Genomic DNA, 14,408 nt, shown 5'->3' with positions numbered 1-14,408 from the left:
TGCTTAGTTGTGTAGTTGAGAGTAGTGCCATAGAAACTTCGAAATCTGAACTTGTTATCTATTTTAATACAATATATGAACAGGAATTTGGCAAGTTCTGAATGGCCTGTTCTTGTCAAAACCTTGCAAATGTTCTAATATCCAAAAAGAAACACACAGAATAGTGGAGGAGAGCAAATTTGATAAACATCCAAATAATGGTCTAAAATTTGTGACTTGCCATCATTATTCTGCAAAACTAACAGCTTCAAGTATCTGCATATGTGAAATTAAATGCAAAATTCTTGGAGATGCTGTATATATATCTCAGATACATTCTCAATCAAAAAGCAATTACAGTCAACCCTCCTTATTCGCGAGTTCCACATCCGTGAATTCAACCAACCACGAATCGAGAAAACTCGGAAGTGCCCTTCCAGCACTTGTTGTTTGAGCATGTACAGACTTTTTTTTCTAGTCATTATTTCCTAAACAATGCAGTACAACAACTATTTTACATAGCATTTACATTGTACTATTCGTAAGGCCAGTGATGTTCTGGGGATGGAACTGGACTTTCTCACAGTGGTGTCTTAAAAGAGGATGCTGTCCAAGTTGCATGCTATCTTGGACAATGTCTCCCATCCACTCCATAATGCCAGTGACTCATTCCACCGAGATGCAACACTGAGTGTCAGAGGAAGTCATTTGTGCCTGTGGCCATCAAACTTTACAACTCCTTCCTCGGAGAGTCAGACACCCTGAGCCAATAGGCTGGTCCTGGACTAATTTCCACTTGGCATTATTTACTTATTATTATTTAATTATTTATGGTTTTATGTTGCTATATTTCTACTCTATTCTTGGTTGGTGTGACTGTAACAAAACCCAATTTCCCTCAGGATCAATAAAGTATATCTGTCTGTATTAGGTATTATAAGTAATCTAGAGATGATTTAAAGTATACGGGAGGAAGTGCATGGGGTATCGTGGATCGGGATCAAAAAAATTCGGAAGTTCTCTTACTAAGTAAGTTGAAACAGGTACATCCGGTATTATTTAGCGTCAGTTAGTCAAACATTTGTCTTAGCATATAATATATATTTTACCTTTTTATGCATATAAAACACTTAAGAACGTACGTTTCAGCGCCGGGTTCGGAAGCCAGTGACAGACCGCTTTCCAGTGCCCTCTCCACCGTGCCGGGTTGATGTGGAGGATCAAAAACTCAAAACCCAAAACCCAATAATTAAACCACTGCGTTGCATAGTAATAATTGTAGCTTTTTCGGGGCAGGGCCTTTCTCACTTCGTCCTTTAAAATTGTTTTGATCGTTTACCGACGTAGCCTAACATTTTTCCAATGACCGATGGTGTTTCACCTTTTTCCGATCACTTTATTATTTCCACTTTATTTTCAATCGTGATCGTGATTATTTTCGTGAACAGAAACACTGTGGATTCAGAGCTCGACCACCGGGTCCTAATGTCCACCGTACTAAGACAGGTTAAATAAGGTCTGGGATTCCGCTGGGCCCTAAGGTCCACAGCATTGAGACAGGTTGAATAAGGGACTTGAGCATCTGCGTTTTTTGGTATCCGCGAGGGGACCCGGAACCAATCCCTCACGGATAAGGAGGGCCAACTGTAATCAATTGACATAAACTTCAACATTTTGTAAGCTAGTCTCACTGCAATACATAATGAAAATGTTCAACTTTTGAATAATGTTTAACAAACAACCATTTAACCATAGAAGTTCAATATCAGCCACTCAGAATTTGAATAAATTGCAGAACTGTATGGTGTAGAGTGCCACACACGCGTTATTTACATGATCAATAATTCATTTAAAATTTGTCCTATCTTCTACCTTTTACCTTACATATCTTACATATCTACCCAAAGTTTATAATATTTTCTGTAATATGACTAAATATATTCAACAAAGGTACTTCGTAATTTCTGTAGAACTCCTTCTGATTGACGGCTTAGCCTGCTTGGTGACTTGTTCAAAATTTAATTGCTTCATCATCTGAGCCTTGCTGAACTTTAGAATTTCATCCCCTAAAATTTTCAATTTTCTTTCTTTAAGGCACACCTTACAACAAACAACAATATCCAAGTTTGAGGTAATTTTCTCTTTGTATTAGGATAAAATTCCTTCACTATCATTCCTGTGAAAAACCTTGCGATGTTTTTCATACTGAGGACATAATAGTAAATCAAATTTGAATGCAGTCAGTAGTACCACATCAGAAAAGGGGAAAATCACACACTGAAACTTGTTATAACTTTGTGGGAAGTTCTCTTCAAGGTTATTTGCAAACAGCATTCCTTTTCTATTAAGTGGAAAAAAAGTACCAGAGTATAAACTCATTTTACTCTAAATAAGAAGGATGTGTTATTGAACTTGCTCTCTTGATATTTCTGCTACATTTTATTATCATGCAACATTTCATATGAAACTAGATTTAAAGTCAGGACAAGAAAGAAAGCAATGATTTGAAAAAATCATCAGGATAGAAAGAATGAAAAAAATGAGCAACGAGTATCACAGGAAACATGTATTAAATATCCCTTAACATTAAATCTACAGTAAATATCATTGCTATATAGATGATACATATTAAATACATACTCACTTTTTATTGTAATTTACAATAATAATATTTATAATGTACTGCAATGTACTGCTGCAGTATAACAAATTTCACAGCATATGCCAATGATATGAAACTTGTTTCTGAACATATACATGGAAAAATAATCTGACTGTGGATTGAACAAATGCTTTAAAATTAAAAGAAATATTGATGGATTGTGAAGAATTAAAAATTTTGCCTCCATTGAAACGATAGCCTATAAATACTAAACCGGCCAAGAAACATCCTTTGATAAACTCAAATGAAACCTTGTGCACCAATGAGAATCTGAAGCTCCTTATCATGAGAGTGCTTGAAGCACATAGTATAGCTGTGTCTAAGAGACAGCTCAAGTACAAGAACAAGAAAGGACAGCTGTATGGAATAAACAATGCTTCTAAACAAAAATTCCTACGAAAAGTGGTGGATTCGGCCCAGTACGTCACAGGTAAAGCCTTCCTAACTACTGAGCACATCTGTGTGCTGTTTTCATAGGAAAGCAGCATCCATCATCAGGGCTCCGCAACACCTAGTTATGCTCTCTTTTCACTGCTACCATCAGGTAGGAGAAACAAGCGCCTCAGGACTTGCACCACCAGGTTCAAGTACAGCCCCAGCCTTCAGGCTCTTTAACAAAAGGGGATGCTACACTCAATTTCACTTGCTTCATCACTGAAATGTTCATTCAACCAAGGACACTCTATCTCATGTTCTTGTTATTTATTGCTATTTATTTCTATTTGTAGTTGCAGAGTTTGTTGTCTTCTGCACTCTGGTTGATCTTTCATAGATCCTCTTATAGACTTGATGAGTATGCTCACAAGAAAATGAATCTCAAGGTTGTATAGTGACTTACATGTGCATTGATGATAAATTGCTTTGAAAGGAAAAAGATGTCACTAAGATATTGACATAAGAATGATGTAAAATGTCAATAAGAAAGATGAACAAATAGAATGGAAGGAGTGTCTTCTGGATTCTAATTATTTTCTTTCTTGCCGTAATTCAGTGTAAGGTTATGTCAGGATAAACAAGAAAGAAGTTAAAGAAATCAAAGCAATTATAACTGAAGTTTCTTCATAATTCATAGCAGTTGCATATTTTGTCAGCATAAATTGTCACAGCAATTAAAATATCATCTGCATTGTTATAAAAACCTTACAGTAAAATATGTGTTTGTTTCAGTCAGGTGAGATTACCCAAAACTTCAGGGTAGTATTTGCAGGAAGACTTACTTCATGGCAACGTGATAGCCTTCTACAAGTTAAAAATACATGGAGCTTGTTAAGGATGAAGAAGTATCTTTAACAGTGTGGGGAAAATCACTTAAATAAATCATCTCCACTGCAGAAAGCAGAGCCTTTCAAAATCATTAGTTGGAAAGATTGGAAGTACATTCAAGGCCATAAAGAGGTGAGTGATGAATTGCTCATTAAAACTGGAGTCCCTGAATAACCATTTATTTTACCTTGTGAACTTTCACTGTCATATTTCCCCTTCCTTTCAAACCTTAAGGCAAAGGCTACCAGCCATCATTTAGATCTGTTAGTTGATTCTGACACCCAAGAAGTATGGCAATATTTTACCAGAGCCCCAATGGAGATTAGCAAATTCAATCTACAGAAAACTTGGTGTGCAGGAATCTTCCCAGACATCAAGGCCTCAAAACAGCATTAGCTACATTTGTCATCAAGAGATAAATCAGGCAGCTATCTCAACAGATTTGCAAGCTGCATTAGTCCGCCACCCGCCACTCTGGTTAGGTTTGCTCACAAAGTGTCCAGGTGCATACCTGGAAGGCTGAGACAGAATGATTCATGAGTTATGGCTATGTTTCATTAAGAGTAAGAGCAGCTAGATATGTCACCAAAGACGAGCAAATTTCCACATATGTACTGTGGTGAGCATTCTAGCTAGTTGCAGCAACATCTGGGATGGAAGAGCCACTGCACAGGATGAGAAAAAAGCCACAGAGGGTTGCAAACTCAGCCAACTCCATCCGGGCACTAGCTTTGAGGATGCCTTCAAAGCTGATGCCTCAAAAAGGCAATATTAAGTACTCATCACATAGGACAGACCCTCTTCTCATTGCTACCACCCAGGAGAAGATAGATGAACCTGAAAGCACCCACTCTATTTCTTAGAAACTCTTGATCTCCATCATCAGATTTCCGATCGGACCATGAACACAACCTCAGAGTGCTCTGTATTTGAACTAATTACTTAATTTAATTTATATATTTCTTATTGTAATGTATAGTTTGTTTTTATGTATTGCACTGAATTGCTGCTACAAAACAACAAATTTCATGACTTATGTTAGTGATATAAAACCTAATTCTGTTTCTGAGCTGCTGGCAGGGACACTATTTAATGCACAACCTTCATTCCAGCAGCTTTTGGGGAGCAGCAAATGTGGAAACGTTACTCCATGAGGCCAATACATCGAGCATTCCAGCATTTAGCTATGGCAACAAAGGAAGAATGCATTTTGGAGAAAAACCAGTCATAGTGGTGGTGACTGTGGCGTAGGTGGTGGTGGTGGTAGTTGTGCCGGTGGTGGTTCCGGTGGTGATTGTGATGGTGGTGGAGATGGTGATTGATGATGGTGGGGTTGCTGGTGATTGTGACAGTGGTGGTTCTGGTGGTGGTGATTGTGATGGTGGTGATGGTGGAGTTGATGGTGGTTGTGGTTGTGATGGTGGATGCTGATGCTGATGGTGATTGTGATGGTGGTGGTGGTGATGATTGTGATGGTGATGCTGATGGTGATTGTGATGGTGGTGGTGGTGGTGGTGGTGATTGCGATGGTGATGGTGGTGGTGGTGGTGATTGTGATGGTGGTGGTGGTGATTGTGATGGTGGTGGTGGTGATGGTGACGGTGGTGATTGTGATGGCGGTGATGATGGTGATGCTGATGAGGATTGTGATGGTGGTGGTGGTGATTGTGATGGTGGTGGTAGTGATTGTGATGGTGGTGGTAGTGATGATGATGGTGGGGTTGCTGGTGATTGTGACGGTGGTGGTGGTGATGATGATGGTGGGGTTGCTGGTGATTGTGACGGTGGTGGTAGTGATGATGATGGTGGGGTTGCTGGTGACTGTGATGGTGGTGGTGGTGGTGATGATGATGGTGGGGTTGCTGGTGATTGTGACAGTGGTGGTGGTGGTGGTGATGATGGTGGGGTTGCTGGTGATTGTGACGGTGGTGGTGGTGATGACGATGGTGGGGTTGCTGGTGATTGTGATGGTGGTGGTGATGACGATGGTGGGGTTGCAGGTGATTGTGATGGTGGTGGTGGTGATGACGATGGTGGGTTTGCTGGTGATTGTGATGGTGGTGGTGGTGGTGATGATGGTGGTGGTGGTGATGATGGTGGTGGTGGTGATGATGATGGTGGGGTTGCTGGTGATTGTGATGGTGGTGGTGGTGATGGTGATGGTGATTGTGATGGTGGTGGTGGTGATGATGATGGTGGGGTTGCTGGTGATTGTGACAGTGGTGGTGGTGATGATGATGGTGGGGTTGCTGGTGATTGTGATGGTGGTGGTGGTGATGATGATGGTGAGGTTGCTGGTGATTGTGATGGTGGTGGTGGTGATGATGATGGTGGTGGTGGTGATGATGATGGTGGGGTTGCTGGTGATTGTGACGGTGGTGGTGGTGATGATGATGGTGGTGGTGGTGATGATGATGGTGGGGTTGCTGGTGATTGTGACGGTGGTGGTGGTGATGGTGGTGCTGGTGATTGTGATGGTGGTGGTGGTGATGATGATGGTGGGATTGCTGGTGATTGTGATGGTGGTGATGATGATGGTGGGGTTGCTGGTGATTGTGACGGTAGTGGTGGTGATGATGATGGTGGGGTTGCTGGTGACTGTGACGGAGGTGGTGGTGATGATTGTGATGGTGATGCTGATGCTGATGGTGATTGCGATGGTGATGGTGATGGTGGTGGTGGTGGTGATTGCGATGGTGATTGTGATGGTGGTGGTGGTGATGGTGACGGTGGTGGTGATTGTGATGGCGGTGATGATGGTGATGCTGATGAGGATTGTGATGGTGGTGGTGGTGATTGTGACGGTGGTGGTGGTGATGACGATGGTGGGATTGCTGGTGATTGTGATGGTGGTGGTGGTGGTGGTGGTGATTGCGATGGTGGTGGTGGTGATTGTGATGGTGGTGGTGGTGATTGTGATGGTGGTGGTGGTGATGGTGACGGTGGTGATTGTGATGGCGGTGATGATGGTGATGCTGATGAGGATTGTGATGGTGGTGGTGGTGATTGTGATGGTGGTGGTAGTGATTGTGATGGTGGTGGTAGTGATGATGATGGTGGGGTTGCTGGTGATTGTGACGGTGGTGGTGGTGATGATGATGGTGGGGTTGCTGGTGATTGTGACGGTGGTGGTAGTGATGATGATGGTGGGGTTGCTGGTGACTGTGATGGTGGTGGTGGTGGTGATGATGATGGTGGGGTTGCTGGTGATTGTGACAGTGGTGGTGGTGGTGGTGATGATGGTGGGGTTGCTGGTGATTGTGACGGTGGTGGTGGTGATGACGATGGTGGGGTTGCTGGTGATTGTGATGGTGGTGGTGATGACGATGGTGGGGTTGCAGGTGATTGTGATGGTGGTGGTGGTGATGACGATGGTGGGTTTGCTGGTGATTGTGATGGTGGTGGTGGTGGTGATGATGGTGGTGGTGGTGATGATGATGGTGGGGTTGCTGGTGATTGTGATGGTGGTGGTGGTGATGGTGATGGTGATTGTGATGGTGGTGGTGGTGATGATGATGGTGGGGTTGCTGGTGATTGTGACAGTGGTGGTGGTGATGATGATGGTGGGGTTGCTGGTGATTGTGACGGTGGTGGTGGTGATGATGATGGTGGTGGTGGTGATGATGATGGTGGGGTTGCTGGTGATTGTGACGGTGGTGGTGGTGATGGTGGTGCTGGTGATTGTGATGGTGGTGGTGGTGATGATGATGGTGGGATTGCTGGTGATTGTGATGGTGGTGATGATGATGGTGGGGTTGCTGGTGATTGTGACGGTAGTGGTGGTGATGATGATGGTGGGGTTGCTGGTGATTGTGACGGAGGTGGTGGTGATGATTGTGATGGTGATGCTGATGCTGATGGTGATTGCGATGGTGATGGTGATGGTGGTGGTGGTGGTGATTGCGATGGTGATTGTGATGGTGGTGGTGGTGATGGTGACGGTGGTGGTGATTGTGATGGCGGTGATGATGGTGATGCTGATGAGGATTGTGATGGTGGTGGTGGTGATTGTGACGGTGGTGGTGGTGATGACGATGGTGGGATTGCTGGTGATTGTGACGGTGGTGGTGGTGATGATGATGGTGGGGTTGCTGGTGATTGTGATGGTGATGGTGATGATGATGATGGTGGGGTTGCTGGTGATTGTGACGGTGGTGGTGGTGATGATGATGGTGGGGTTGCTGGTGATTGTGACGGTGGTGGTAGTGATGATGATGGTGGGGTTTCTGGTGACTGTGATGGTGGTGGTGGTGATGACGATGGTGGGGTTGCTGGTGATTGTGATGGTGGTGGTGGTGATGATGATGGTGGGGTTGCTGGTGATTGTGACGGTGGTGGTGGTGATGGTGGTGCTGGTGATTGTGATGGTGGTGGTGGTGATGATGATGATGGTGGGGTTGCTGGTGATTGTGACGGTGGTGGTGGTGATGATGATGGTGGGGTTGCTGGTGATTGTGACGGTGGTGGTGGTGATGATGATGGTGGGGTTGCTGGTGATTGTGACGGTGGTGGTGGTGGTCGTGATGACGATGGTGGGGTTGCTGGTGATTGTGATGGTGGTGGTGGTGATGATGATGGTGGGGTTGCTGGTGATTGTGGCGGTGGTGGTGGTGATGATGATGGTGGGGTTGCTGGTGATTGTGATGGTGGTGGTGGTGATGATGATGGTGGGGTTGATGGTGATTGTGATGGTGATGGTGGTGGTGATGATGATGGTGGGGTTGCTGGTGATTGTGACGGTGGTGGTTCTGGTGTTGGTGGTGATAGTGATGATGGTGTGGTGATTGTGACGGTGGTGGTGGTGATGTTGCTCCAATGTGCCTGCTGCTGCTTTTTCCCTTCTTGCAGGCAGAGGCTGTAGTTTAGGAACATGCTATCAGTTCACAAGTTTCTGCTGTGGAAGCTGTGGTAGGCCAAAATTTAAAGACAACATCCAGGTGAGGCTGACTACAGTGATGTGTAGTCAAACCGAGACAAGTGAGACCGGCTGAGCCAATCCTACTCATTGCATACAGATAGATGAGTATAACTATGGCAGAGTGTAATCGACCTAGACGAACATAGCTTCCCTTTATACAGTAGGGTGTGCCAGTGACCAGCGAAATAGGAATAACAGAAGGAAAATATACCCAACAATTAAGGGATGATTGCTTTCCCAACTTCAAAGTGTCACTTGTTGTCAGCTTGTTTCTAATGACTTAACATCTCTATTATGAATGACAATTGATCTCACAAGTAAGGGATTCAAACATATACAATTTACCAAATGATCAATATCTGTAACTGGTAAGCAAATTCAGTATAAAAATAAAAGCTTTCTGTTTTGGCTTCAGAACAATTGGAACTTAATTTCTTCACTTGCAGACCGCAGTCAGTTTGGATTGGCAACAACATCTCCTCCACGATGTCTATATATTTAATTTTATTATCATTTATTATTTGTATAGTTATTTTATTGTATCATCAGCAGCGACACTGCATTAAACCTGTAGGCACTGTAATTATCATACAGGCAAGAGAGACAGTAAATTTTCAAGGAGCTCTATCAGCAAAATTATACTACCCTACAAACAGTCAAGCCTCTGGTATTGTTGGAACTGCATGGTCCAGCCAAGACCTTGTCTTATATCTTGAGGCAGGAGCTGCAAAGACTTTGATAAATTACTTGCCAAGGAAAAGCAGGTTTCGGGCCTGTGCCCATGACCCAATACAGTGGATTCCAGTAAACTGAACCAGTACATTTTGGCCCAATTAAGCGGCTATCCCAATTAACTGAAGTTTCATTTAAATTAATTTTTAAAGTGTAAAAAAAGGCAAACTACCATTTAACTAACAAATTATGTATTTAAATCAAATACAGAACCAATTAGAACACTACCATTACTACTGTATTATAAAACTGTATTAGTTCCTAATAGTTATTGACAAGTGAATTCATCCAGTGTACACTGCCGTGTTCTTTTGATTGATTGTAAATGAACAAAATCAGCGCAGACACTAAGTACAGATAAAAAGCTGCCTTCAGACAAAGCTTTTGATGACTGCTTCCTCCAAATATTCATTTCTATTGTAACATTCAAGATGATTGTCGATACCTTCAAATTCTTTGTACTTCTTCACTTGTTGAAGTAGTGAAATCATTATAATTTCACTCCTGGCCATTTCTGACATCTCCAAACTTGAATGCTTGAAACTGTGGTGAAGAAAATAGTCTTCTGCATATTCCTTACAAACTATCTATCAGTGTCAGAAATCAGTGCTCTTTGAACACAAGCACACAACACTGACACTATTTAGAAACTATTCACTCAAAGCATGGTGTAGTGCCGAAGGGTCACTCAAGTGACCCCAGATGACTAGCGAGAAACTGTTCGGCAACAGCCTCCTGTCCCAATTAAGCGGCATAATATCCCAAATTAAAAAAAGAAATCCAGCTGTTTTTGTTGAGTTGTTCCAAATCAGCAGCTGCCCTGATTAACCAATGGTCAAATTAACCAGAATCCACTGCATTTAAATCCTCATCCAGTAAATTCAATGGTCAGTGTTGACCCACAAGGAGTTGACCAGAATTAAACTCACCATCAGCTTATGGAGAAACATACTGCCATGGGAATCAATGTGAAATACTGAAGCACTTAAATAAACTAGAACAAATGATAATTGAAGTCAAAGAATTTGGGATGACATAGGAAAATTTGCTTACCTGAAAAATGTGACAAAGAATTGGACCAGGTCCATAAAGCTACTGTGTTGTGAAAAGGAGATCTGTGGAAGAGATGTTAGAAAGATAATTATTACATATTAAGAAAAATGAATGGAACAAATCTCTCTGAATATCATCTCCAAGATCATTGTGCATTTTTTCTATTTTAATTTTACTAATATGTAATATTACTAGGAGATGAGTTAATGGTAGCTGGACATACTTCAAATACAGAACAACAATCTCCAAGCCCACACTGTCGATGTTAGCAAAGTGATGCTCTGAAAGATTTGGTTTGCTATTAGAAGCTTGAGTTTGCTATAGAGAATAGTGGTAATATCACACATGGACTAAAATGAATATCCATCACTGCCTGACGAAGAATCAATGTCAAAAATTGTTGCATTTATGAATATCTAAATATGCACATAACAATAGTATCAAAAGAACTAGAATCATGTACTGGTACAAAGCCACCAGTCAGGTGTTACTATTGACAAATTCCTCTGAAAAGTTTTATTGAAAATACTGCAGCATAACTATACTAAATAGCGGATATACTAAATAGCACAGACAGAGCAATTTATCTGTAAAACTTTGCACACAAAAGCTAAATCTTGTGAGGAACAACTTGTGATAATCACTGGCAAAGGAAGCAACCGAAATGGAATAATACCATTGATTAAAAGCTTTAGATACCCTTCATTTCTAAAGCTCAAGTACAGTTTTACTGCTCCATCAAAACCTTGTTAATTTATGTTGTTTGGATAATCAAAACCAGAATAAGGTTAAATATCACTGGCACCTGTTGCGAAATGTGTTGTTGCACAGCAGTAGCAGTACATTACAACACATAATAATAAAAAACTATAAATTACAATAAGGATTATATATTAAAAATGAAAATTAAATTAAATACAGTACTGTGCAAAAGTCTTAGCCACATACATGCAGCAAGACTTTCCCACAGTACTATATTCGTCAACATGGTGCAGAGAGCGAGTTTGTAAATCTGATGGGAGCAATGGATATTAGGAATGTCAAGGGTGGAGTGCCACGAGAGAGGATGGGGATAGGTGACAGAAAAGAGTGCTAAGGCTGGGGGGTGGCGTGCGTGGAGACACACCCAGCCAAAAGACAACAGGCAAGGTAACTTGATTCCAAACAATTGGTTTATTGATCATTACAGAATGTCTCTCTGGTGCTTCCTGCTCTCTTCCCCTTTTCACAATCATGATCCACTTCTCCCTGCCCTGTTCCCACTCTTAGACCACAATAGAGACCCACATCAGAATCAGGTTTATCAGCACTTACATCATGAAATTTTGTATTTTTTTTTGCAGAAGTAGAGTTCAATACATGAAATTATTACAAAAGTAGCCATATACATGTGTCTAAGATTTTTGCACAGTACTGCAAGTACTGCAAAAAGAGAGGGGAAAAATATTGAGGAAGTGTTCATGGGTTCATTGTCCATTCAGAAATCTGGTGGTGGAGGGGAAGAGGCTGTTTCTGAAACGTTGTGTGATTTCAGGCTCTTATACTTCCTTCTTAATGGTAGCAATAAGAGGACAACTCCTTGATGATGGGGGTCTTTAATGACAGATGCCACCTTTCTGGGGCATCGCCTTTTGAAGGTATCCTGGATGCTGGGGAGGCTACTGCCCAAGATGCAGCAGGGAGAGTTTACAACTTTCTGCAGACTTAATTAAATAAGTAGTGCAAAAAGAGAGGAAAAAATAATGAGGTAGTGTTCATAGGTTCATTGTCGATTCAGAAATCTGCTGGTCACGTGAGAATCACAGAGTCTACCAATACATCAAAGAAGTTTAATTGCCAGGCCAGTGTCAAACATAATGAGCACTGCTCAGTGGTTAACCAGCTACTTCATATAGAAGGGGGCATTGGAGAATTTGGTACACAATATGAATACTAATATTTGTCTTAGTCACCTAAGTTAGAGTGGAAAACTCAGATGGAATTTCCATTCCTCATTTCTGAGCAGTAATGTAGAAGTGCAGAGACAGGATTGGGCTCATGGATGAACATACTGCTGCTCTTTCAACCTGGCAACATCAGAAGGCCGAAGGGCCTGTTCCTGTGCTATACTGTTCTCTCAAGTCCAAGTTCAGTTTATTGTCATATAACCATACATGTGTATACGGCAAAATGAAACAATATTCCTCCAGACCAAAATGCACAACATAGTCTATATAACTCACATAACTCATATAGTAATATTACAACAAAAAATTAACAGGTAAGAAGGTGCATATAGGATACAAGTCAAAAAGTAAACAGAATAATGCTAATGCTGCTTCATACATATGAGACCTGGCTAATGGCAGAGAGCTCGGTAGTCTTACAACCTGGGGGAAGAAGCTATTTCCCAGCCTAATAGTCCTTGTCCTAATGCTATGGTACCTCCTACCCGATGATAGGTGGTCAAAGAGATTGTTGAACGGTTGCGAAGGATTACTCACTGATAATGCGTGTGCAAACCCTGCAAACTCAGTGCTTCTGAGGAATTCTATGTTCTAAAACATCAGACATTTTAGGTGTAGTACTTAGTGTGATGCTCAGGGCACTCTGGAGTTTGGACTTCAATTCCAGCACATTCTGTAAGGAGTCTCTGTACGTCCTCCCTGTGGAACATTTGTTTTCCTCAGGTGCTCCGGTTTCCTCACAGAATCCAAAGACATACCAGGTAGGTTAATTGGTCACTGTAAATTGTGCCTTGATTAGATTAGGGTTAATTGGGGTTGAGGGTTTGTTGGGGTGGTATGGCTTTAAGGGCCTAATTCATGCTGTATTGCTAAATAAATAAATACAGATAGATAAAACGGAATACTTTTGAACATAACAGCAATCTTTACTTACTGACTTGCATTAATATATTGCCTTGCATTTATCACAAAGCTCCTCATAAATCCTCATAGAGAAACTCTTCTAAAATACTAATTCATGAAGCACCAGTATAGGTGTCATGTGGGGAAATATAGCAGCCATATAGGGACAGGAAAGTCCCACAAGAAGCAATGAAACATCAAAGTAATTAAAATGTTATTGATCTGGGGATAAATGCTAGCCAGGACCCCATGAGAAATTTCCTGTACTTCTCCAAATAATGCAATCACCTCTTGAGGACAGCTGCTGGTTTAACATTTCATTTAAATGATGCATCTCCAATAGCTCAGCACTCTCAATATTTCAATCTCAGACTGCATGAAGAACTAAACCCACTTATCAACAGGGGTGAAACTGTTGGCTGTGTCAGATACTGCTCTTCCACACAATTTCATACATGCAACTGCTGAGGGGACTGGCAATAATATTTCCATTTTGTAGCTTAATTCAGATGAGAATTGACTAATGCAGGTTTCATTCCAGTCTTTATCTCTAAGGTTATAATAAAAGTTGATGGAACAATAATTTTTCTCTTCTCTAGCTTCAACATTATTATTTTAAGATCAAATGTTACAACAAAATTGAAAACAGTCATATGAAAAATCAGATACATTTCCACAAGGCTTTTGAGAAGCCACTGTTTTTGCTATAATCTTACATTTGAACAGTACCGTAAAAGTTGTTAAAGTAATCAAGAATAGAAACATTAACAATAAAATATCTGGAACTATATTACTTCAAATTCCTCTTTTAACACTAAGTATACACAGATTTATCATTCAACACAGGCCTAGGTATGACAGGAAGGCGAGGTGGACAGGCAGTCTGGATTACTCACTGGATATTGCTGGTTGATTTTAAAAACTGATGTACATACATTATCAATGTGATTGA

At 41.4% G+C, this 14,408-nt stretch overlaps 1 protein-coding gene and 1 long non-coding RNA gene across 2 annotated transcripts in view; one reads left to right on the top strand and one right to left on the bottom strand.

Moving 5' to 3' along the window:
* atrnl1b (attractin-like 1b) overlaps nt 1-14,408 on the bottom strand; it is a 1,024,737-nt gene that overhangs the window by 391,390 nt on the left and 618,939 nt on the right. Inside the window, exon 25 of the mRNA XM_059947922.1 lies at nt 10,608-10,669. Coding sequence (XP_059803905.1) covers nt 10,608-10,669 — 62 coding nt within the window. The remainder of the gene's footprint in view (nt 1-10,607; nt 10,670-14,408) is intronic.
* LOC132379677 (uncharacterized) overlaps nt 1-14,408 on the top strand; it is a 28,161-nt gene that overhangs the window by 12,775 nt on the left and 978 nt on the right. Inside the window, exon 2 of the long non-coding RNA XR_009507504.1 lies at nt 3,809-4,036. This is a non-coding gene — a long non-coding RNA (uncharacterized LOC132379677). The remainder of the gene's footprint in view (nt 1-3,808; nt 4,037-14,408) is intronic.

Source organism: Hypanus sabinus, chromosome 22 (genome assembly GCF_030144855.1).
Source record: "Hypanus sabinus isolate sHypSab1 chromosome 22, sHypSab1.hap1, whole genome shotgun sequence".
Classification (NCBI taxonomy): Eukaryota; Metazoa; Chordata; class Chondrichthyes; order Myliobatiformes; family Dasyatidae; genus Hypanus; species Hypanus sabinus.
This window is presented reverse-complemented; position numbering and strand designations above follow the sequence as displayed.